General features: G+C 41.3%; 1 protein-coding gene across 10 annotated transcripts in view; it reads left to right on the top strand.

The window, feature by feature from the left end:
- Positions 1-25009, top strand: part of PARD3 (par-3 family cell polarity regulator) — a 648875-nt gene that overhangs the window by 391860 nt on the left and 232006 nt on the right. For all 10 annotated transcript variants that reach the window (XM_045004634.1, XM_045004629.1, XM_045004631.1 and 7 more), the window contains 3 exons: positions 8681-8820; positions 14334-14462; positions 18768-18806. In XM_045004634.1, the coding sequence (XP_044860569.1) occupies positions 8681-8820; positions 14334-14462; positions 18768-18806 (308 nt within the window). The remainder of the gene's footprint in view (positions 1-8680; positions 8821-14333; positions 14463-18767; positions 18807-25009) is intronic.

Raw genomic sequence — 25009 nt, 5'->3', positions numbered from 1 at the left:
TGTAAAGTGGACATGGAGACAAGAACAAACTCTCTAGTTCTAGTTTCCCAAGCTATCTATAAATCAAGCATGAAAAGAGAATCTTTCAGAAAACCAAAACAGTCAGCCAAAGATCAGAGATTCTACGATTTTGTTTTGACATTATAGCAAAAATTGAAATCCAACTTTGGTGACTTAACCCATCTATCTTATCTGATAATTTGGTAATTGGCCTAAGTAATTTGGTTTTTAGATTTCTAATCTAAATTGCAAGAGTTTACATTTTTTCTGGTTTGGAGCCATATTCTGAAGTCCATTCTTGAGCCCTGAGCTTGCACATAGCAATTTGCGAACAGACTGCTATACCTCTTTAGCTATCCATTGAAGATGTGGAGCTCCAGAAAGGCACAGTGGCCCGTGTGCAGAGCTGCTTGAAGGGGCAGAGCCTACTTTTTAATTAGTCCTTGCTCATGCAAAATTCCACTGCACCTTCGATAAGGACAAAGTAAAGATTTCAGGGTGAGACCCTGAATTAGTTGTAACATGGAGTTTGTACCCGCTATGCAAAGACTGCTAACTATTTTTCATGATAGTTTTCTGTTTTCAAACGTACTTTTCTGAGAGAGTCACCTTTTGGGCTGAAGTTGTCCATGCGTAGGTTAAAATTTTCAAAAGTGACTTAGGATATCGAGTCCTATTGAGATGTAAAAGCCAAAGGTCTCAGTCACTTTTGAAAATGGGACTTAAGTTTCTAAACCACTTAGGTGAGTTTCAAAATTTTACCTCAAATCTGAGGTGAAAGTGAAAGGAAATCAATCACTTTAGCCATTTTTGAGTTACTGGAGAGAGGTGCTACAAACACCATTTTCCTGTGGTGAAAAAAAACCCCTCTAACCATTAGTTTTAGCAGGTATGCAGTGAAAATGGCTGGACTTTAATACTGGAATGATCATAATGCTTATTTCGGAATGTACTCTTTGGTTAGAGGGGAAAATTATGTTCTAGATTCTCAGACCCACATAGCTAAACAGGCATGCAATTAATTTTTGCAGCTAACTTATTTGCACATGTTACTGCCGTAATTTCATAGATTTCTAACTGATCATTTGCACATGCCGTTATTCTCATTGTACGTCAGTCCTGAAAATATGGACTCCAAAAAATACTTCTCAGAGAACATCTAACATGGTTTTAATCTTGTTAATGTAGCCCCCTTTTGTGGCATCACAACATGTATTCTCTCTGCCTGGTTCTGCAGGTGTGGTGTAGACTCTAACGAAGTACACTTGGCCATATAGAGTGCATAGTTGATGAAATAATTAACCTGTCTATTCAGAGAATGGTTCCAAAGAGGAGAGATATCATGGACCTGAAAGAGCCCATTTCTCTACCTTGCCTGCTATAATTGTTGCCGTACAATGTGTGGCACTCCTGCATGGATTTTTTTTAAATATCCTCATGTTTTATGTATTTTAAGAACTTGAACACTGCCATTAAATGAAAATGCTTCTGTTTAAAATTCACCTTTGAGCTACCTTCATCTCTGTGCTGCCAATGGATTTCCCTAGCTATTTGTCTCCTTGATCCATGAACCTTAATATTTAGGGAGTGGCAGATTATGTTCTGGGCCCTTCGAGTCAGATCTAATAAACCGGACTGTCCCTGTACAGCCCACTACCCTAAGGGAAGTCTGTTCTCCTCTGTGTATGGCATGGGTTCTCCATATTTGGGTAATGATGAAACTGCTCCTGGTGTTTCATATATAAAACACTAATATATATTGAAACATCACCATTGGGTTATCAGTATATTAGGGGAAAAGTGAGGCTTCTATTTTTAAAAAAATGTCTGTGAATTGTTCCAGTGAAGAGCCTGACGAACTAACCTGTATTTTCTTAACCTGGGGGAAAAACTGCCCTGTTCTAGCTCTACCTGCAATCCTAAAGTAGAACAAGATACTGCTGTAACAATGATTGGCAGTGAAAGAGTAAATGTGGACTTTCAAAGTGTTCGTAATTAGACTTCAGGATGAATAATCTATTGAGATTAGAATGGATGTTCAAATGTGTGAAACCATTATTCCTCTGTCTACAAACTCTAGAAGGAAGCACTCAGTTGGGTTTTATTTGGAGAGTTTGCACAATCTGAAGGGCTATATGCACAAGTATATATTTTTAATGAAAGCTTTAATTTGCAGAAACCGATGTGGAGACCAGAGAAAGTGCCAATTCATCATACCATTGAGCCCCCATCCTTAACAAATGGCTAACTTGTATTTAAATACCAAAAAAGAGTCCAAGGAGTTTAGCAATCAATATGGTAGTCTCGTCATCTGAATAGCCAGTACTCTCTTTAGCTTCCAGCAGGCAAAACTGGAATCAAATAAATCAGATATAAAACTGAAAAGAACATTCGTTGCAACAATATATCATTTTTTATTGTTCTGAAGCACTTACAGCCAAAAGAAGATGGGAGCTTGGATGGGCTCCAGCTAAACTCATGAACATACAGTGGGAGATAATAGTTAATGGATTAAAAGTGTGCAAAGTTCCTGCCTAGCAGTAACACACAGGTGATGGGGGTTTTTTAAGTCAAGAAAAGGACATTCAGGCCCATGCTGGAAAGCTGCTTCCTGACCTGACTAGCTTCTATTTGCATACTGCATTTGGCCATTAACTGACTATTTTTAGCCCCTGGGTGGCACCATCAGAGCCAGACTCTGGATTTTGGTTCTGTGTTCCCAAAGGGATCAATGGTGCCTGTGAACTCACCTGGTAGCTTGAGCGTGAGGAGTACTCCACCTGCTCCACTGGCTGGCTCTTAGGCATGCAATAAAATGTCTAAACTGCAGAGATTGACACTGCTGGGGAGAATGCTGTGCTTGTCTTGGTTTGAAGTGTGGGGGAGAGCATGAGGCCTTGTAGCTTGGTGGCTGTATAAGCTCAGGTTTGTACAACTTGCTCTGATGCAGGGGAAGCTGGGTTTGCCAACCACCAAGTGGTCTTTTTACCGGCTCCAGATACTGTGTGCTCATGATGGATCACGTACGATCCAAGGGTAAGAGTAGATGCCTCTTACCCTCTTACAGATTATGCAGGGGGGCTCAAATGCTCTAATTTTAAATCCTAGCTCCTTCTGTTTCCTTTGAGACTTCTCGACTGTGGCTGTAAGTGCAGCAGCCGCCCCCACCCCCCCACTTCATTTAACACTGATCTCCACCCAATTTGCAGCAGGAAGTGGGGAAGGGCAGATGCTTATTGAGAAGGACACGGCCTCCTTAATATCTTTTGTCCTGGCAATACTTTTCCGCACCATGGCACATCTGTACCTGACATAGGCCATCAGATCGTGGTGGGTGAGGAGACCACACTTTTTTCATGCCAGAGAACCTTAAAAAGACTGGCACATTACACTAAAAACACTGCTTACCACCAACGGGCTGTTGCTAGGAAAAATGGAAGGCTAACCCCTATTCCATAGGGAGGCAACAGAAACTTTGTGGCACATGAGCAGGTTCCTGCCATTCCTGTACCAACTTCCCAGGTCATAGTAAGGCCGATCTGTATTTAGGAAGGGATTTTCATTACAGCATATATTCAAGTATACAGTACAATGTAACGATGGATTGTTTTTTCCCTTTTAATTTTACCAGCTCCCCACCTCCCAAAAAACAAACCCCAAAACAACCAAAACTTTGAAGCTGCAGTTCCGTGTTTCAGTTAAGAATGCTGCTCTGAGCAATTATCCTTGACTAGAGTACTTGCCCAGTTAATTGCCTTTTTTGTGTTTATTATTGCGCTTGCTGCTTGTCATCCCTTGGATAACTTGACTCTAGAATGCTTACTCAGCATTGCACATGAGATAGAAAGGAAGCTCCAACTTGTCAAGAAAGCTGCTGATGTTATCAAGAGAAGCTTGAGAATTTGAATTACACAAATCAGTAGGGTAATTTCTAAATGCCTCATTAATTTCAGTATCATTAAGTATAATTTGATCATATTTGGAGACAGCAGCTGTAGAGGGAGACATGGATTCTGCCCTCATTCAGTAACTTAGCCATTTCCTGGCTTTGTCTTTGGAATCCTATAAAAGATTAACTTGAAGCTTACAAAGCTTAGCTTCAAATGGAAGATAATCAGGTAATGATTCGAAGGGTCAGTCCATGCTGTCCTTGGTGCAACCCCTTAAAAATTAAGTTGAGGGTGACTGGATGTGAGAATCAAATCGTCTTGTGCTGATGATTATAAGGGGCTGTCAAGTCAGTAAAGCTTTTTTTTCATTTGTGTGGGGGGCGGGGGCGGAAATCTCATCTTCTCCTTCAGCTTCCTTGCCACTCTCACTCTGTGTTCTGACTATTGTGTGTCCAGTTTCTTTTCTCCTTTAAAATTTTGGAAGTATCTTTTCTTTGGACCTTTCCCGGGTACTACTGGAGCCTGCCATATGTTTGCACAGTTCCTTCATAAATAATATGATGACCAATTTTACTCCCTAAGAACTAAATAGGTTTAGTATCTTTCAGCAGCAGGGGGGTATTGATTCTCCCGGGTCACCTAAGCAATGCACATTTCTACTGACAAGTTGGCTGAGACATACGTAGCATGGATAACTGAATCAGTTACATGGGCACAGAGAAAATAATAGACGTAAAATCCATCCAGCCATCCTGTTTCCCCAAGTTGAATGTATTCTAGTAATGTCCAAAGTTCATCAAACTCTCAAACTACATATGGAACACACAGGTTCTGATTAAACAACATTAAATACCCAATACACAACGATGGTGAAAAATACAAAAAATCTAACTAGAATGGACAGAGCAAATGTTCACCAAAATGTTATCAGTTGCAAATATAAATAACTTAGCAAAAGCAAGAACAGCTCTGGTAAAATGTCATCACATTTCTTGCTGTCCCTTCAAAATTTATTGTTGGAAAAAATATTACTTTGTACACTAGCATAGTGGTAAAAATGTCATCTTCACACTAAAATATATCCCAAATTCGTGAGGTTTTTTTTCTCTTTTTCTAAACTGGGTTTCTTAGGCCATTAGGAAAGTCCAATATAAATTTATATAAAATTACAACTATCCAGGAAGTTGAATTTAAAAACCCAAGTTTTAGGTTGCACACTTACAAATGCAAAAGCAAAGCATCGTGAAGAAGAGGTCTAGCCATTTTTACACTCAACAGAGAGTACAGAGATTTCATAGTAGACAAGTACAACTGGAATGTTATGTTATCTGTAGAAATGGACATCTGGTATGATGCATCTGGGAGAAAATTTACTTTTATCACAAGATAAACAGAACAAAAAATCTAAAATTAAATTTAACCGGAATTTGTAGATGTGTTATAGCGTTAAAAATAATTTTTTTTAAACAAAAGGCAAGACACCCAATAATCATCTTGACTATAGGGGAACATAAAGCCTTTATAAAGCAGCCTAGGAAAATTTGTCCTAAAGATGTATCTGCCTAGGTATAAAAACCTGAAAATGAACTCCTTATAGTGATGAGTAGATTTAAGATTTTACTTGGTTTTTTAAAAAAATCATTAACCTTATGTGAGTGAACATGTAGAATTTCATAAGGCTTTAACAATAGTTGCGCTAAGCACACTTGCAATATGAAAATATGAGGTTCAATTTGTTTTCCCCACTAAGGTTTAAACTCAAACACAAGGGTGTGTGAACTGTGGATCTGCAGTGACATAATAATGAGGCAAAGGGATTAAGATTAACCATAAAGAGACATTGTCTTGGGCATGAACGCATAGCCTTAACATTATTTAGGAACTTTAATATCTTGAAAACAATATCAATACATAGCCCAAAAAAGTTATTTAAAGCAGAAAACCAAAAACCTAGTTTCTTTAAAATAAGAAAAGGATAAACACTGCAAAGAGAAATTATTGAGAAATCAATCCATAACCATAGACTTCTGCATGTCTTCTTCACACTCTTGGAAGGAAGTGAAGAATTATATGAAAATTTTGCAGGATCATTAAAATATTAGGATCTTCTAAACAAAACATGGTAGCTGTGGGATTTATATCTTTTTCCATCTTTCCAAGTAATAACATTGATAAATTCTGTAGTGTCCTGAAAGTGGATGAAAGATTTCATGCTGTTCACATAAATATATTGAGTCCTATAGAGCAGAAGGAGACCAATTTATTTCATGATAGGTTAGCACATAACAATTCCTCTGCCCCAAACTTGCTGAACAATATCAATCACATACCCTTACTTATGGATGATGGACAGCAAAGTATTTTTCTTCATTTTGTGCAGGAAACTTAAGCTTTAAAGAATTGTAATTTTTTTCATCTCCTGTCTTAAACTCTTTCTACAAAGAGCATCTTGATTTAATATTCCAAAATCTTTCCCGAAATTTTTGGAGTGCCTGGTCAACATGGGATTTTTTGGGATGGTGACTTGGAAAAGACACTGCTCTTTCTGGCTGGTAGAGGGTTGTGGTTTTTTTTAAGATGGCTTTTTAATAGCATGTTTTCAGTGGTGGCTGTCATAAAGTAAGATTTCAATTTCAGTTTATAAGAGTTTTATTCTTTTAAACCCTTTAGGTCATGATATTTACTTAAGAAAATGCTTTATGGCTCAGATTTACAAAATGGTGACTGGTAATTGTATGTGCTTTAATTAGTGGGCACCTCATTTGAAATACTTTCGAAGGACCTGATTTTCTGCAAGTGCTGTGCATTCACCCCTTGAAGATCTGGCTCTGTGGGTACCTCTAGACTGAAATAAAAGACCTACAGCTGGCCCTGGTCAGCTGACTCAGGCACCCAGGTCTAAGCCCTCCCACCTCATGGGGTCCCAGAGTATGGTCTTCAGCCCGAGCCTGAACATCTACACCGCAGTTTTACAGCTCCATGAGTTTAAGTGAGCTGACCCAGGCCAGCCGTGAGTGTCTAATTACTGAGTAGACGAATTCAGTGAGGGGTCTCAAGGAGTCTCTATGTGTCTCAAGCACTCACTGCTTCTGAAATCTTGGCTATTATATGTTCATCTTTTGAACATATCTTGTGAATTTTATGTAAGAAAATAAATGAAATCCACTTTTTTATCCTAAATTAATTCATACATATTTTATTTTACGATTCATAAAATGTGTTAATATTAAATATCTGAACATATACAATTGTGTATGTCTCTGGGTTCATGTACAAACAAGGAACTCACCATATGCATCAGCGTCAACTAAACTGGATTCCAGCCTCTTTGGTATATGTAAATATGATTCTACTCACTCAAAAAAAATAGAGTAAAGAGATGCACATGACACTGTATCCTGAAAGTCTACAAACTCAGGCTTTGCATTAAGCAAATTCCAGGTTGCATACCCTTCACAGAGAATACTACATTCATCTTCCTCAAAGTTCAGCTCTAGGAACTGTTAACAGGAGCCCCCAGCTGATCTCAGTTCCTGAGGTAGAGGTTATCTCTAAGATGACTGGGAACCAAACTGTAGTAGACATTATAAATGTAAGGTGAAGATGTCATCTTTCTCCAACAGCTATGTGCTCTATAAGTGGTTATGTACATTCTGTACTAAATGAAAAATTCCGAATGGTCCTTAATGATAACCTCAATATTCCACCATAGGGTTATCTAATGTGGAGGTCACAAACCCACCAATAACTGTGAGACAGTTGAAACCAAAAAGGAAAAAAAAATCATAGCCTAGTGGAAAAAAGCCTTTCTAGCCACCATGGCTACTTGTGAATCCAGGAGTTGGTCAGGTGCAAAAGCAACCCTGGTCTGTACACCACATTGACCAACTGTGGGTATACCTCCTTAGTAACAGGGACAACTTCACCTGCAGTACGTTCTTGTTATTTCCTCATATCTCTCAGGATCACTTCCAACTTCTCTAAATTGAGCTTTAGCCAGGCAGAGAAACTGTAATAATCTGTGTCCAGCAAAAGAGACATAAACTTGAATGCAATCTCAATAGCACTGAAGGCTAGACAGGCTCACTATCTTTCTTAGAGGCATTATATATGTAATATAATGTTGAACACAATGTAAGGTAGCATGGAACGCTGTGGTAGCCCACATCAGAGAGTATTCAGGGTGGATGAGCAATTGATGATACATTCTGAGGCCTCTCCAAGTGGAAAGAATGGAACCACTGAACTGTGTTTCCATCCATCACTGCCAGAGTCCATAGATGAGCTGACAAAACCTCATGGTCAACAGTATCAAACTGCTGACATTGCTAAAAGAGTCATCATAGAAGCAGAGTAGATTATTGACCAATGAAATCAGTGAACTCTTTGTACTAAATCAAGGACAAAATCCAGACTGACAAGGGAGAGGAAGTTAAGGGATGCCAGATCTGCTTTGCCCTACTTCCATCTCATTCATCTTAATCAAAACTGGAAGTTTGTAGATATGGCAATGAGCAGGAAATTCCCAGTACAGAGGTCTCATGAGAAAGGGTCCAACAGTCATTTGTGTTGTAAGACTGGGGCCCTAAGATTCAAAATAGTTATTTCCAGGTATTACGTTTTCATGTTTTTCGGCGAAGCACTGTTAGGCAGTATTTTTATAAGGCTTCTGTATGTAATTGTCACAAACAGAAAATATTGGCAACAGATTAATTAGAATCAATATGCAGTATAATTAAATGAATATGCACTTCTTAGACAAATAATAATGCTTTATATTGTGTTTGCAGGTACAGAAGGCTTGGGATTTAGCATCACTTCAAGAGATGTACCAATTGGTGGCTCAGCTCCAATTTATGTGAAAAACATCCTTCCAAGAGGTGCAGCTATTCAAGATGGGAGACTAAAGGCTGGAGACCGACTTACTGAGGTGATGAAATATTGTATACTATTTCTCCAATCTGGTTCAAAAGGCGCTTTCTGTATTTTGGCATGAGTCACTGGATTCGTTCATTTCCAATATAATTTAGAATATATTATCCCAGGAAATGACTATCCTGTTCTTTGCCTTCTTGGTGTAACAAATTAAGGGCTGTATATTTGCAACAAGGCACATATTTAAAAGGAGGGTCCCTAGCCAGGTTAAGAGTAATGATTTTACAAAACAGATTTCTTTAAATAGAATCGTAGGACTGGATGGGACTTGAGAGGTCATCTAGTCTAGTCTCCTGCACTCATGGCAGGACTAAGTATCATCTAGACCATCCTTGACAGGTATTTGTCTAACCTGATCTTAAAAATCTTCAGTGATGGAGATTCCACAAGCTCCATAAGCAAACTATCCAGTGCTTAACCATCCTGAGAGTTAGGAAGTTTTTCCTAATGTCCAACCTAAGCCACCCTTGCTGCAATTTAAGCCCATTGCTTCTTGTCATATTCACAGACGTTAAGGAGAACAATTTTTCTCCCTCTTTTTTGTAACAGCCTTTTATGTATTTACACCAGTTCTATCACTTTCCATAATTAAAAATGAATTGACTTTTAAAATCTAGTGCACTTTTCACCTTTCATGCGGTTCGTTATTTTTTGTACCAATAAAATGCCACAGTGTTGGATTGCAAACATCATAGGGGGTTGTTTAAGGGAAGAAACCCTACTTCCATTTGACTTTTTCTTAAATTGTGGAATGGAAGGACAGTAGTTGTTAATTAATAAAGCGCAAAATGTCATTGTGCAATCTGCCCTGAGTAAACTGGAGACCGGGGAGGAATTGAGTCTCAGAATTCCAGTTCTCTAATTGGCTTCCCACTTTCTCCAGATACATTGCTAGCTTGGTCAATGGCAGTCCCTTGCCTCCACTAATTCCCTGACTGTGCTCACACTTGGATCTGCTAGGTGCATGCCCTATGGATTCAGAGGACTGGGGAAAATGCCTACTTTCCTGTGTAGGGCAAAGAATTTTTTTCACAGAATTATTGAAAGGAGAATAAAATCAGGAATATTTTGATCTTTAGGATTTTATAAAAGCTCAATCTTTGTAAGACACAAATTTTGGTTCAAAATAAGTGTCCCTTTAAGGATGTAGATGAAACAAAGGGCATATGTCTCCTGCTGCTTTGGAATCATAAGATCTGCCCTCTTCTTTCCAACTAAAAGGTCCGGCTAGTCTTTGAATGCCGGGCAAGGTGTTGCAACACTGAAAAGGTGTTGAAACAAAGAGAAAACAATGAGAAATGCTCTTTTTATTTTAATGGGCATTTTGGGAGGGTGGGGAGACTTTGAGGCTGAATGTCTTGTTCAATGTTGAGAAGCCGGGTGCTTTTGCTTTGTAATATGATCTCGCAGACTCATGGTCTGTTTTGTTGCTTTTTTGTTTTTGTTTTATATGGAAAGGATTGCATCTGTAATTGATGACACTGGCTTCTAAAGCCTGGCAAAGATGTTCTTTTATGGTTCCTTAAATGCAAATAAATTAGAGGAAAAAACACAATTGAGGAAACAGGGAGGGCCAGAGAGAAGATTTTAAGAAAAAAATAGCAATATAGAGCATCACAGATATTGGAGATAAGGAAGAACAGAGTGAATAGAGAGAGAGCAAATCAAGCATATACTTGTTGTTTGGTAGCAAAGTCATTTAAAAACAAATACCTGTTACCTTTTCAGGTTTACCTCAAAATTCCCTGCTCTTCATCCCCTCTGCTCCTGCAGATGCGATCGTTGTAGCGTCATATTGCCTCAAGCTGGAGATTCACATTCTGTCACTTATGATATTGAGCTTAAATAAGATGTTCCGGTGTCAAACAGTCAGCTTGAGCCAACGTTTTCTTTTCAATATTGGTCCAAATTTGTCTGTGATGTAACTCCATTTCATTAACTTACATTGGGGGATGGATTTTGGCCTAATATCTTTTATTTAGATTAATTGTCACTTCCAAAATTAGTTATTTATTCTCTTTCACTTCTGTCTTCTAAGATTTCTTTTGTCACTTCTGCACTTGATATTGCTACATTTACCATTTATCGTCTTTCCAGCTGAGTGCATCTGACAAGGTGCCAAGAGCCTAGCGCTGACCCTGTATTCTGGTCACTAAGGCACTAGCTATTCCCCCTTAGAATGGATTTAATTGAGAGATGGGTGTGCAATGGCTTAATTAGGCAGGAGGTTGACAAGCCAGTGAGAACAACCAACCCATCAGATGGGAACAGTTAAAGGAGAGGAAGGAAGTGCAAGGGGGAGGAGGCTGGCAGGGGTTGGGGCAATGGTGCCCAAACTTTTTACCTCAGGCCCCACTTACCCCTGTCCATCCTTCCCCCCTTCTCCCACCCCCAGGCACGGTTCAGCGCCTAGGTCAGGAGAGGGGCCATGGTTGGGGCGGGAGCTGAGGCTGGGGCTGGGAGTGGAGCTGCAGCTGGGAATGGGGCTGAAAGCCTGGACTGAAGCAGAGTTGGGGCAGAGCGGATCTGGATGGTGCTGTGCCCCCCCGAACGTTCCTCCACACCCTAGGGAGGCGTGCCCCACAGTTTGGGGACCACTGGGCTAGGGGGGATGCAGGATGTCAGGATGAGCAGATCTTTCCCTCTCTGTCCCTGGAGAGTGGATCAAGGGGGATGTTTATATCCACTTGTATTTTGTTGCACAGGGCTGTACTGATGACCTGATAATGGAGGGGACCTAATAACTAACACGCTGGCACTTATAAACGTGGAAAGTGTCCCGCCTGTTTGTGATGGTCCTAGGAGTGGAGAAGGGAGCCCTGTTACAGTGCCATATATGCATAATATATTTTTTTAAGACACTGGTGAACCAAAGACCTTTTCTGATTCACAGCATTCCTACCTTCCCTTCATTTCTGTTTTGTCCCTCTCTACCTATTTCTTTCATCCTTCCCAGGGCTCTCCCCAAAGTCATGGTTTCACTCTCTTGTTGCTTTGGTCTTTTCTCAATCTGTAACTCACCACCTTATACCAACACAGCAGCTAAATAAAAATTCACAAAGCCTCTTATTGGTTTTAGTTTGCTGCTCCACCAACCTATGGAAAAGCCTAAGAAAGTGAAACTGACCAGATTTTAAAAATGTCGCTTTTCTAATCTTTTTTTTTTCTGAGCAGCAGAGCAAAGTGAAGCCAACAATATCTCTTGTCAATTTCACTTGGTAGCTTGCTCTGATGTTGAGCAGAGTATCAGGGGAAGAGGAAAGAAGCAAAGGCTGTCAGTATGCCAGAGCAACAGGTTTTTGCATTCCACCCTACAGCATGTTATCTGTGGTTTCTTCCCTCTGTTTTAAAGGGACAGAGTCTAGACTCAAAACATGTTTTATATGTATCCACTGTGCAGCCTCTTACATGTCTATGGAGGGAATGCTAATTATAAGAAAAAGTTTGGGTCTCCAGGTTTCCTTGTGATGTTGCATCAATACATTGTCCAGTTAAAGATTGTTTTGATGTATAGTAGGTGTCGCTATCAAATATTTATCTGTTTAAACAAAATGTCACATAAATTCACGTTTGCAACACATCTTTGAAGCATTTTTTTTAAATGCAGTGTTCATTAGAAAATAATTGTAACATTCTTCATAAACTATTGGCTATGCAGTAGGTTTAAAAAAAAGAGAGAGAGAAGGCTTTCAAAGGTACAAGGGACAGGTAGGTTCATCAGCTCCCATTTAAAGTTAATGGGAGTTAAGCTACTAACTCCCTCATGTGCCTTTGAAAATCTCCCTGAAAAAAATGTATGTGGGGGTGTGACCATAAAGCTCTTAGTGCCAGCTGGCAGGGGGGGTTACAAGAATATCCTGATCCTGGAATGTGCATTCTGGTTTACCAAAAACTATCCTGTGAGGTCGTAAATGAAAGCCATGGTCACACTGGTCATTCATATCATTGTGAAATGTATGTACCAATGCTATATGTAAGAAGTTATCCATCTGTGCTAAAAATATATTTCTGAAATCCAAATTAAGGCAGGGTGGACAAACAGGTTTCTGCCCAGCAAAGGATGTTTATTCACCTGTCTCTGTTGGTCTACATGTAAATTAAGCATTGTAAGTTAATACAATAGGGAGTCATTTACATGCAAAGTCAGCGGGAGGATGTGAAGGCAGCAGGAAGGCAGCAGGCTGGAAAATTAATTATGGGGGTGGGGAGGGGAGTTGTCCTGACTCTGAGGGATGAACAATAAAACAGTATTGCCAACCCCAAATGTTCAGAAAGCATGAGTCAGGCTCACTAAAAATCACAAGATTATGTCAAAATAATAGATTTGGTATTCTTTTTATTTGCCTTCTGCTTTTTGAGACTTGAAGGTGCACTGGAGTCACATTTTGAAGCTTTCTCCACAGCCATGAGGGGTAGAAACTTTTTATTTTTAAGAATGAAGGCTGAAACAATCATATATCCACTTGACTCCAGGACTTGGGCCTTTACGGAAACAATTATCATGAGACTCAAGACAAAATCATGAGAGTTGGCAACATTGGGAATATAAGGGCAAGGCAAGGAAGGAAGAGGCACCCCTTTATCCTGCACCTAGGAAGTAATCGAGCAATGCGATTACATCCATGAAAACAGTATCACAACCAGCCTTGGTTGAAATGTTGCAAAGGATATTTGGGGTGAAACTGTTAGCCTGTTAGATTTAGTCTCTAGGGATCGTGTTATGATTTTGTTTTATATGTAACCCTTCTGTTTCCATTATTCTTACTCATGATCTCTTGATCTTTGATAATAAACTTATGATTGGTTTCATTATATATGCATCTCAGTGCTGTGGTATTGTACAAGGAGCTGATCCTGAACTGAATCATTCAAGCTATTGTGTATACTTTTCCCCTGAGGCAGCATATCTGAGTGTTTCATGGGTAACAGTTTGAACACTACAGGGGAACACTTCAATGGGTCTCTGGGATTGGGGTGCACATATTGTTAACCTGCAAGACAAAATAAGGGCTGGCAGAGCCCAGAGGAGCTCGTTTGGGTGGATAACAGGCTGTAGGTATGAGGGAGCTGACCCACAATTAAGCACAAGCAAGTCTCCCTCTCGCTGTGGGTAACAAGGTGACTCACAATCCTGGGCACCCCGAGAACCATCACAGGGGACAGTTCCACTTCTGCCACGCACGCTCTGTTCTGGAGCATAAAGACGCCTGAGGTCTCCAGAGCTGTCAGTGTGACACCTTTCATGGTCATCTCTTTCTCTTGATTGCTATAAATTATCATTAGAAATGTAAGACCGGAACAACAAATTTTCCTATTGATTTCTTGCTCCTACTGATACCATTATAGAAACTCCCATTGACTTGAATAGGAGCTGATGCAGAATCATTGTCAGTTCCTTCTAGATTTGTAACAGCACAATTCACTTGGAGGCCAAACTCTGTGTGATGGGAACAGTAATATTTTCTAATGCTGGAGTCTTAGCAGTTTTGTATGTTTTATTTGTCACAGGTAAATGGAGTTGATTTAACCGGCAAAACCCAAGAGGAAGCTGTCTCCCTGCTGAGAAGCACTAAGATGGGAGGGACTGTGAGCCTTTTGATTTTCCGTCAGGAAGAAACATTCCATCCAAGGGAACTGGTGCGTAAAACAGAGAGCATCTAGGAGATTTTAGATTAATTTGAACAAATGGTCTGGTCCTGATACCTGCTGGTAAATGTGTGTGACCAGAAATGACGACAAGAAAATCAGTTTTTGTTATTCTCTGGTCATGTTAACTTTATATGAACATTTTTATTTTTTTTTAGATGTGGTCTTGGAATTGTATATTCACTAGAATATGTGAATGGGAGTTTTAAAATCAGATTATGATGGTGTTTTGGGGGACAGGAAATGCTTATTACAAACAAAACTATTGCATGGACTTTACTTGAATACATGGAATCATAGAAGATTAGGGTTGGAAGAGACCTCAGGAGGTCATCTAGTCCAATCCCCTGCTCAAAGCAGCACCAACACCAACTAAATCATCCCAGCCAAGGCTTTGTCAAGCTGGGCCTTAAATACCTCTAAGGATGGAGATTCCATCCCTAGGTAACCCATTCCAGTGCTTCACCACCCTCCTAGTGAAATAGCGTTTCCTAATATCCAACCTAGACCTCTCCCACACCAACATGAGACAAGTAGATTGTTTCATACCTTTCACACTCATGAGTCTGTGTTTGAAAACTTGCTGTTTGTCCTACCACTTGATCAAAAAAATTTCTGAGCACTTAAAAGTAAGCGAGAATGGGGTATATGAATGCTATGGTACCAAAAGAGGAATTTGCAAGAAAAAAAGGTTATTATTTTAATATAAAGCATCCCCTATGTGGTATGGACCCCCACTGTTATTAATTTAGCAGGGTAATTCACAGAATGTATTCTGAATAATTTGAGTGAAATGAAACAATCATTGTTTGTTACACCTGTTCAACTTGCAAAGTGTATACGCATATTTTGCTGATTATTATCCATGATAACTTTTATTATAAAAAGGTAGACTATGAATATAAACCATATTATGTTCTATATTCAGTTAAAGTGCTGTGGTTTTAAATATGTAGCTGTAAAATAAATTGTTTGGATGCATTCTCATAAAGAGACAGAATAAGAGCAACTGCTGTGTTTTTGGTGTGATGAACAAATTGTTTCATTTCTACAGGATTTTTAATATCTTGAATGCAGAAATAATGAATTTCTATTTAGCATTTTAAAGCATTTAATATCAGTCCTTGCTCTGTCTTTTATCTTTCAAAACAACATTTAACCCTAAAAAACTAGTGGCTGAGAAGGCTGCAGATGAGCTAAATTTGTTAGCCTAATTCTTTTGGAATGTGACTTCAAGTACTGATATGTCATGGTTTATGAAAGCTTTCCTTTAAAGACTGAATCAAATGAATGGTATGGAAATCGCATCACATGCCTCTGAATGGCTGGAACAGTGAAAGCAATCGGTTTACAAGCTTCTGTGATGTAATTTTCACAATATTGGTAATTTACAGTAAAGGTGAATGAAAATACTTTTGTGTGTTTTGTAAATAAACTCTTAGAAACAAGAATATACCTTAATTTTGTATATATTATTTCTATATTAACCTTAATGTTATAATAACATAATGAATAGTAATGCATATAAAATCCTGTAAAGATTTAACGTCCTTGTATATAGAATAGCCTAGAAGTACATGTTAACCTTAATATTTCCTCAGTTTAATTTTAGTTTTATTGCATATCTTTTGACATCACGAAGTGAATCAGCTCCTTTAAATGAGTTGAGCCTCAGCAGCCTCCCTGCTGCTGCTGTGCTGATGCCACTTTCTGTGCTATTTTGACAGAAGTCAGTATAGCAGCATAGTCATGGCAGGTGGTAGATGGAGAAGTCTTTACTTACCTACATAATCAGAGGTCTAGATCATAAGCTGGTGTAAATTGCTCTAACTCCAATGGCACTGCAGCAAAATACACTGGCTAAGATTCTAACCCAGAATGCATGATGAACCCTGATTGCATAAAGATTTGTTCATTCACACCTTGACATGAGCAAGTTCTAGCTCTGCTCGGCTGGCAGCCGTCATAGAGCATAATGAAGAGCAGGAGTAGAAAAGTAGTGGCGGAGCTGCTGAAACTTGTTCTGAAGTGGTGCTCTTCTATCTACTAGGAAGAAATAAAGACAATTTGTTTGAAAACAATTCATCTTATTGACTTTTATAAAAAGTTCACATATAGAAGTTTTATATGGGGAAAAAAAATTCTAAAACTGTGTCTGTTTGCCTTTAACGATGAATGTAATTTTTTACATATGGTCCAATTGTAATACTTTGTCCTTTGTGTCCTCCCCACTTTCCCTCCATCTTTTCCATGTTGCTTAATTATTTCTTACAAATAATATTGTAAGTACATTTAATGAGCAATATATAAACAGAGTTTTCATGACTGTAAATACTCCATGAACATTTACTTGATATGATCTTGTGCATAAAGCACTGGACTGGGAGTTGTCTGTTGACAGGAACTCAGTATTACAGCCATTTACACTTTGGCTACACTTGAATGGCTTGTTATGCCAATAAAGAGTTCTTTAGATTTGATTTGGGGAGTCAGGAGTTGTGGGTTCTGCTTTCTGTATGACTTTTGACAAGTCACTTAGCCTCAGTACAAAACTTACCTACATCACAGGAGAGTTGTGAAGCTTAATGTCTTTAGAGCATGTTGAGATTGTTGGCTGGGAGGAACTATGGAAGTGCACAGTATTATTTATACATAGGTAATTAAGGGAATGTTTAAGCAAAGGCTGTCTTGGTTTACTGTAAAATCTGTACAGTTTGTGTTGTCATATGTGCACATGAGAGAATAATTATTCAGCACGAGCAGCATTGAAACCTGCACTTACTTTGATCAGAATGCTCAGGCAAATAAAAAATAAATGCAGAGAAGGAATTCCAAGTGGCAGGCTGCAACTTTATTAATTTTAACTGATGGTAGTGGTGGGACTATCACACCCTTCCCCAAAATGCCACGCATTTTCTCGGGTCCACTGTGTTATTAAATGGTGTCATGCCATATAGCCAGTTAATCTGGTTTATTCCTCTTCATCTTAGCCAATAGACACAGACTTCCTCTAAATCCTCTTGCCCTTCCCATGAGGAGAATGAGGATGCCTCTAAGAGGTACCCCTTTGTGCCCAGTCCACAGAGGAGGCAAATTATGTTACAGTTCTGAGAATGTAGCTCTTTAGTGCAAGCTCTAGAGGCCCCAGGTTCAGTCCCCGGTTTCAGCCAAGGTGGAGGCAGTTAGATACACATTTAAGGTCTCTCCTTTGCCCTGTGAGGTAGTAGTTCCACCTGCCATATCTGGATCCCTTACTTATGTTTATCTCTGAGAGGTGACCCTTTCAGTCTTTTATCCTCATTTGGACACTGGCCGCAAGTTGTGACTCACTAGATGTTCACATACAACTTCCTAACATTAAATTTCAGTTCTTATTCCCATTCCTTTTGGCCAAAAAACTGAGTATCCAGGATGCTGCAAGGAAGCCAGAAAATCCCAAATAAACTACCCCTAGCCATCTTGCCATTTTGGACTAAAGAGAAAAAATCCTCCAAATAAGGCATTTGGCTAGACCCACAGCATCCTGGAAACACAGCTCAGTGATAGCTCAGCTAGAGAGAGGGAGGGCTGGGCAGCAGTAATGGCAAGATGGCCTCTGGGTGCCTGGGTGGGCCTGGGCCCGAGCCTGTAAGAGCCAGTCGGTTCCCCAAACAATCTCCAAACTGGCCTATGGGGAAGAATGTTTTTCCCCCTAAGCCCGTACGCATGTGCACACTCAGGCTTAAGGAGAGGTGGGTGGTAGCAGAAGGGGTCCGGAGTGGCTGAGCATGAGCACTCCCTCTCCCAACCACAGGGTGTGGCCATGTTGTTGCCAAACTCAAAGCCACGCCTCCACTGAGAGAGGCACAGGGCATTTTGACAGCAGATATTTCTTTAAAATGTTTGCACAAGATTGTCCAGTTTTGTACCATGTAAAGTGGCCTTAATTCAGCAAGCGGAGAACCCCCCTGAGTAGGAGAAATCTCCGTTGGTATTCAGGTAGTGTGGACAGCTGGACTTCATCCTGTGCCAACCACACCCTCATCACTCCTGGCAGAAATGGAGGGCACGGGGCTTGATAGGGGATGTGAATGTGGCTATGTTCCAAGGTCTGGTATAAGATTTGTTAGAGATGTGCCTGTGCAACTCTTACTGTGGGCTAGTGTTGGGTGGCTGTGGATTGCGGAGTACAACCAGCTCCCTACACTCTCCCATCTCCTCTACATGCCAGAATTGAGACCCTTTCCTCTGCTAATAGACAGTGAATGTCTTACGTAGCCATGTTCTTATTTATTTTCTTTTTTTTACTTCCTTTAGAGTGCAGAACAAAGCCAGTCACAAATTCCAAAGGAAACGGTAAGAGCTTTGTCTTTTACATCTCAGAGGACTCCCAAAATATTTTAAAATTTATATGGCACTTTTCCATCAATTAAAGTTTCACAGACCCTCCTTTCACATTCTATACTGTAGATGGCTCTCTCTAGCCTTACATTTTAAACTTCTCTTTATTATGTAATTTGCAGTACTATTTGAAAGCCTCCTGGTCAAAGGACAGAGGCTAACCATTCAATAAGCTGGGAATTTAGTCAGGATATTTTAAAGAATCATTATATGATTTAAGTTTGAAGAACAAACAAATAAAAATCAGGAAGTTTGAAGTTAAGGCTGACATGTATCTTTATCTCAAGCCATTGTTTGTTGTTGCAAGTGATTTTTAAGGAATTGTGATGTACTTTAAGGAAGTAGTAAGTTTTAGAAGGTTTGGATTGAGATCCCTTGGCATAGTTGTGTTCAGAGATTTTCATAGATCCATTGATACTCCCCAGGCAGGAATATCAGTCTATTAATAATAAGAATACTAAAATATACTTAGTCATTTATTTCAAGAAATGGATAATTTTATGGAGTATTATCATAAAATAATACAAAATATACTTTTCATGTCTATAGTATCTTTCCTACAAGTGAAATCTTAAAAACTTTCATATAGTTAGGTAACACGGTTGCTAAGTTAAGTAATAAATGAGAGCACGGAGATATTAAGAGTTAGAGGCAAGGGAGAAGAGAGATTTGGCTGGATGTGAAGTAAGATCAGGAGTTGGTGAGATATAGAAAAGCTATTTGATGTGACAGGGGCACCTTCCCAACAGGGGTGAGTTTAGGAGCAGAAAGAAAGTTGGGGCTAGGTGAGCAGAAGGAATGAGAAGAGGAGTAGAGAGTGCATGTCCGTGAGGTGGATTGGAAGAAATCTTTTAAAAGTTATCAAGTCCGGGAAGGCAATTTTCAACTGGATCCTGAAATACATAATGGGGCAATGAAATTCTATAAAGATGGGCTTAATTTAGCATTTATTGGACATTTGAGAATTGGGCAGCAGCATCCTCCGTATGTTTGGTGCCCTGGAACTTGAGGAGGCCATGGAAAAGGTAGTTGCAGTAGTGAAAGGGAGAGACGACTGAAGATGTATTTCTGGGTGGGATTAAAAACTGGACTCAATCTGGAAGTGAGAATTTGTAACGGACAGTGATCCTTCACCCACCAACCTCCATTTTGCAAATCATCTTTGTGCTGGAGTAATTATGACCCAAAATATTTTATAACTATCACATACAGTATAATTTAGATATTTCTACAAAGAAAATTTTCCCCAGCTGCCAATCAATAACACAGTCACTGGTTTATTTGTTTTTTAAAACTTGTTTGTTTTGACTGCCTCTCCCCACTCTCCTTGGTTCTGCCTTATTCCCTGTTTAGTTCTCCTGTCTATAGCTGTCAGGCCTTTCAGATTCCAACTCGTACAGTTTCTGTTTTTGCATCCACTTCCAGTCCTTATGATGCTAGTTGTAAGTTTTGTGTCATGAAATTCACAGTAGAAGGCAGAGCGAAAATAATAGCAGTAAAAGCAGTGAAGATGCTGGATCTGTGTAGATCAGGAGAGACAGGTGAAATACAAAAAATCTGCTCTTTTAGATTTAAAAACAAAACTGCAGTAGACAATCAGACCCTCCCAAATATTTGAAAATCAGTTTTTACTTCATTTTTCTGTGGGCTCTGAAATTTTTAAGTATGAGCCCTTCCTTGCCAGCCAGTCCAGAAGAGTACACAACTTTAGATTTCTCTCACTTTCACAAGATTATAGGCTCTGATTATTCCCATAATAACAGCAATCAAGAACTTCCCCAAGGCATTAACCCTGCCGCATCTAAATTTGCTCGTAAGTCACCCACCAAGAAGTACACCTCCATTTCTATCTGCAACCAAGCGCCAGCTAAACATAAGTTCTTACCTTCTGCTTCACTGATGAATGAGAAAGAAGCCAAATTACTCCTGAACCATAGGTCTTGCCTGTATGACATTTTGAAACCTTGGTTTCATACTCTACTAGCTGCACCATTTTGATGGCCAATAACAAAACAAAATGGAAGAGATGAACCGGTTGCTCTACAGCATGATTGTTTGAAATGTACGAGATTGACCTTGGTTTAAAAAAACTAGTAATTTGTCATTAAATTTCTGTTTTGAAGCATAATTAATCTTATAGAGCATTGAAATAAACTGTTAATTATACTGTGTAAAACATCTGCCAATTAATTCCCCCCCCTTCCCCTTCTCTTTGAAAGTTAATTGTGTTTGGGTATTATTTTGCATTTACAATTGTTTTCCTTCGTTTATTTTCTAAATTCAAACCTGCAAGTTACCTGCATGTCAGTGTACTGCTAGGAAAACAATAATTTCCAGCTACTTGTGAATTTTACATTTAAAGAGAGTTATGGTCTAGTGCAGCAGTTCTCAGCCAGGGGTCCAGAACCCCCTGGGGGCGGTGAGCAGGTTTCAGGGGTCTGCCAAAATAAGCAAGAGAGGGGCCAGCAGAAAGCCAAAGCCCAAGTCCCACCACCTGGGGCTGAAGCCTGAGCATCTTAGCTTCACAGGGCTGCCTGTGGCACGGGGCGCTGGGCAATTGTCCTGCTTGTTACCACCTAACGCCGGCCCTGGATATGCAGAAAAACAGTTGTTGTGGCACAGATGGGCTGTGGAATTTTTATAGCATGTTGGGGGAAGAGGGACTCAGAAAGAAAAAGGTTGAGAACCCCTGCTCTAGTGGTCAGAGTCAGGAAATAAAAATTGGAACTCCTGGATTCCATTTCCTGACTCTTCCACTGGTTTACTTAGCAACAATGGAAAAAGCAGTCTCTATGTATGCAGTTTCCACTTTTGTAAAATTGGCATAAATGAACCTTACCTCCAAAACTACATGGTTGTGAGGTTTGATTAATGCCTTATTTCCTAAATCCAGCTAAAATAGAAGGATGGTCTTGGGGTTAAGGCACTGGTTTGGTCATCAGATCTGGGTTTGTATCCTGGCTCTGACAAAGACTTCCTCCATGAGTTTTTTGTGTGCAGTTCCCCATCTGTAAAAATGGGATAATATTCCTTGCCTCAGAAAGGTGTTGTAAGGAGAAATTCATAGATGTTTGTGAAGATCTCAAGTACTAAAATAATGGGGGAAAATAAACCAGCAATTACCCAGAAAGACACGCTTTGCGTATAGCTGTGAAGAGTTCAAGAATGAAAGGATTGATAGTTGAAAATTTATTGGAGAGCAGTCCTCTGAAAGGCACTGCAAGCGGTAAGCATTTTTATTAAAATATCAGTCATGGTTCTTTCCTTGATATCCTCTTGGTATGTCTTTAACATAGCACTGACTTTCTATTCTTCTTTGGGCATTTGTCAGAGTATATTTGAATTTGATTGCTTAATCTTTTGCATAAACCTAGAACATGGAGTAGCTTAATACTTTTACATGATTTTACTCCTGGAGGAATTCTGCACCAAAACAATCCAAAACCCTGCACCAAAAATCCAAAATTCTGCGTATTTTGTCAAAATAATGCAGTATAATCACACCAGTTTCACTTATTTTATAATTTACTTAAACTGTCATACAGAAAAAATCATAACAACTGTTCAGCATTTCCTAAATACATGAAAGTTAAGTTACAAATACTTGGTAACCAATACCCTGCATTCCAAAAAGCAGAATGTCACTTTAAATTGCTCAGACTTTCACACATGAAAGTCGTACAATTTTACTAATCATTGTCCTGTATTTTTTTTTAATGGATAAAATAGATCATGAGCTGTAATTTAACCACAGTGTGCCTCTGTGGCACAGAGGAAAAAAGGGAGAAAGCACATAGACCAGGGGTCGGCAACCTACGGCACGCGTGCCACCTTTGGCACGCAAGCCGATTTTTGCCTGGCACGCGGCTGCCAGCTGGAGTCCCGGCCGCTGGCCCCGCTCAGCACACGCAGCTGGCTGAGTGAAGCGGGGCCGGTGGCCAGGACCCCAGACCGGCGGCAGGCGCACCTCCCCGGCTCCCTCCTCACCACGCTCATTCTGTGGCTCCCGGGAGTGTGAGCCGCCGGGGCACGGGGCCTGAGCCTGCTGTGGGAGGGGTGGCGGCAGCTCACACTTCCAGGAGCTGCAGAGCCTGAGCACGGCGAGGGAGGAGCCGGGGGGCGCGCGGGGCCTGCCGCCAGCATGCATCCACTTCAGGAGCCCCCCTGGGGGGGACAGCAGGCCACAGACCGGGCAGGCGCGCCCTCCGGCTCCCCCCTCACCGCACTCGGGTTCTGTGGCTCCGGGAAGTGTGAGCTGCGGCCGCTGTTCCTCCCACAGCTCCGCCCCCCCGCCCGCTGCCTCAGCACTCCACATGGAGGCAAAACTCCACATGGAGCCAGCGTCTGACCGGCATGGGCATGGTAAGGGGAGTCTCAGGGGGCAGTCAGGGAGCAGGGCGAGGGTTGGATGGGTTGGGAGTTCTGGGCGTTCTGTCAGGGGGTGGGGAGTAGTTGGATGGGGCGTGGGAGTCCCCGGGGGTCTGTCTTGGGACAGGGGTGTTCATAAGGGTTGGGGCAGTCAGGGGACAAGTAGGAGGTAGGGTCCTAGTGGGGCAGTTAGGGTGAGAGGCTCTCAGTAGGGGGCAGTCAGGGAACAAGGAGCAGGGAGGCTTAGGTAGGGGGTGGGGTTCTGGGGGGCAGTTAGGGGCAGGGGTTCCAGGAGGAGGTAGTCAGGGGACAAGGAGCGGGGGGTGGGGGTTTGGGGCTTCTGACTGGGGCCATCGGGGTGGGAAGTGGGAGGGAGTGGATGGGGGCTAGGGCAGGGCTCTCCCCTCTTTTTTGATTGTTGAAATATGGTAACCCTAGGCAAGGGGGGAGCCAGGGGGCGCATGCCCACATACATCCACTGCAGCCTGCAGGAGCCCCCGGGGGGGGCGCTGGGCCACAGCCTGAGCAGGAGGGGTGGGGGCGCTCAGCTGCTCCCCGCTAGCGGTGCCGCCACTGCCTTTGCAGAGCTGTTGCCCCCCTGCACTGCACCGGCTCCTCCATGACTGGGGCTCACTGCTGCCGCAAGCAGGATGCTCTGGCTCTCTGGTGCCTCTGGAAGGCGGCTCCTCCCTGCTGAGCTGCTGCAGTGGCCCAAGCCTGGCTAAGTGAGTGGACTTGGGGCGGGGGCCACCTGGGTTGGGTTGGGAGGGCTCGCTGGGGGGCTGTGCACCCTCCAGGAGAGTTCAGGGAGCGGGGAGGAGGGAACCTGGTCTGGGGAGCAGCCACTGGGGTCTATAAAGGCTCGTTGGGGATTTGCCCCTCAATGAACTGATGTGCAAGGTGGAAGTTTTGCCTAGGGCGCAAAATATCCTTGCACCGGCCCTGCCCCCGGGGGTGTGTGCACCCCAGGTTAAGAATCACTGCACTAAATTGATAAGATCTGCATTTTAATTTAATTTTAAATGAAGCTTCTTAAACATTTTTAAAAGCTTGTTTTTACATACAATTGTTTTGACTTCTAGAGAGAGACCTTAAAAAACGTTAAAATGTATGACCGGCACGCGAAACCTTAAATTGGAGTGAATAAATGAAGACTCGGCACAGCACTTCTGAAAGGTTGCCAACCCCTGACATAGACCTTCCTAGCTGAGGATTCCATTACTGTAATTTACAATAAGGCTCCTTTATACCACTCTGGCAAGGTAAAGGAGGCTTAATAACTAACAATGGGAACATTAGCAGCCTGCTTGCTTAGTTGTTACATTTCTGCTCTGCCTCAGGGACACATGCATGCTCAGCCTCCCTCTTCCCCGCTGTGGTGGTGATCTCTGCTGCTGGCTGCTCCCAACAGATGCACCCGGGCTGCCGCAGAAGGGGCATTTGTTCCCCACAGATTTCTTTGCTCCCCCATTTTTCTGCGGAGGAGCCATGAAATCTGCAGAAGGTATGAATTCTGCACCACCACAGGGGCACAGAATTCCCCCGGGAGTAACATTGATATTTTGCCCAAGGGGAGCAGTATAGGGTCTCATCACTTCTTTTAGAGGTAATTCAGAATTACATGGAAGCTTTGCCCTATGGAAGAAATAGAACTGTCTCTTTCACAAGGAGCCTGAATTTCTTACAGGTGCTGAGCACCTATATACCCCTTTGAGTTCAACTGGAGCCATAGGTGCTCAGCGTGTTTGAAAGTTGAGCCCATGCAGTATAGTCTGAATAGTTTTAGCCTA

This window comes from Mauremys mutica, chromosome 2, assembly GCF_020497125.1.
Source record: "Mauremys mutica isolate MM-2020 ecotype Southern chromosome 2, ASM2049712v1, whole genome shotgun sequence".
NCBI classification, from domain to species: domain Eukaryota; kingdom Metazoa; phylum Chordata; order Testudines; family Geoemydidae; genus Mauremys; species Mauremys mutica.
Note: the sequence above shows the minus strand (reverse complement) of the source record. Positions and strands in the feature narration are given on the sequence as shown.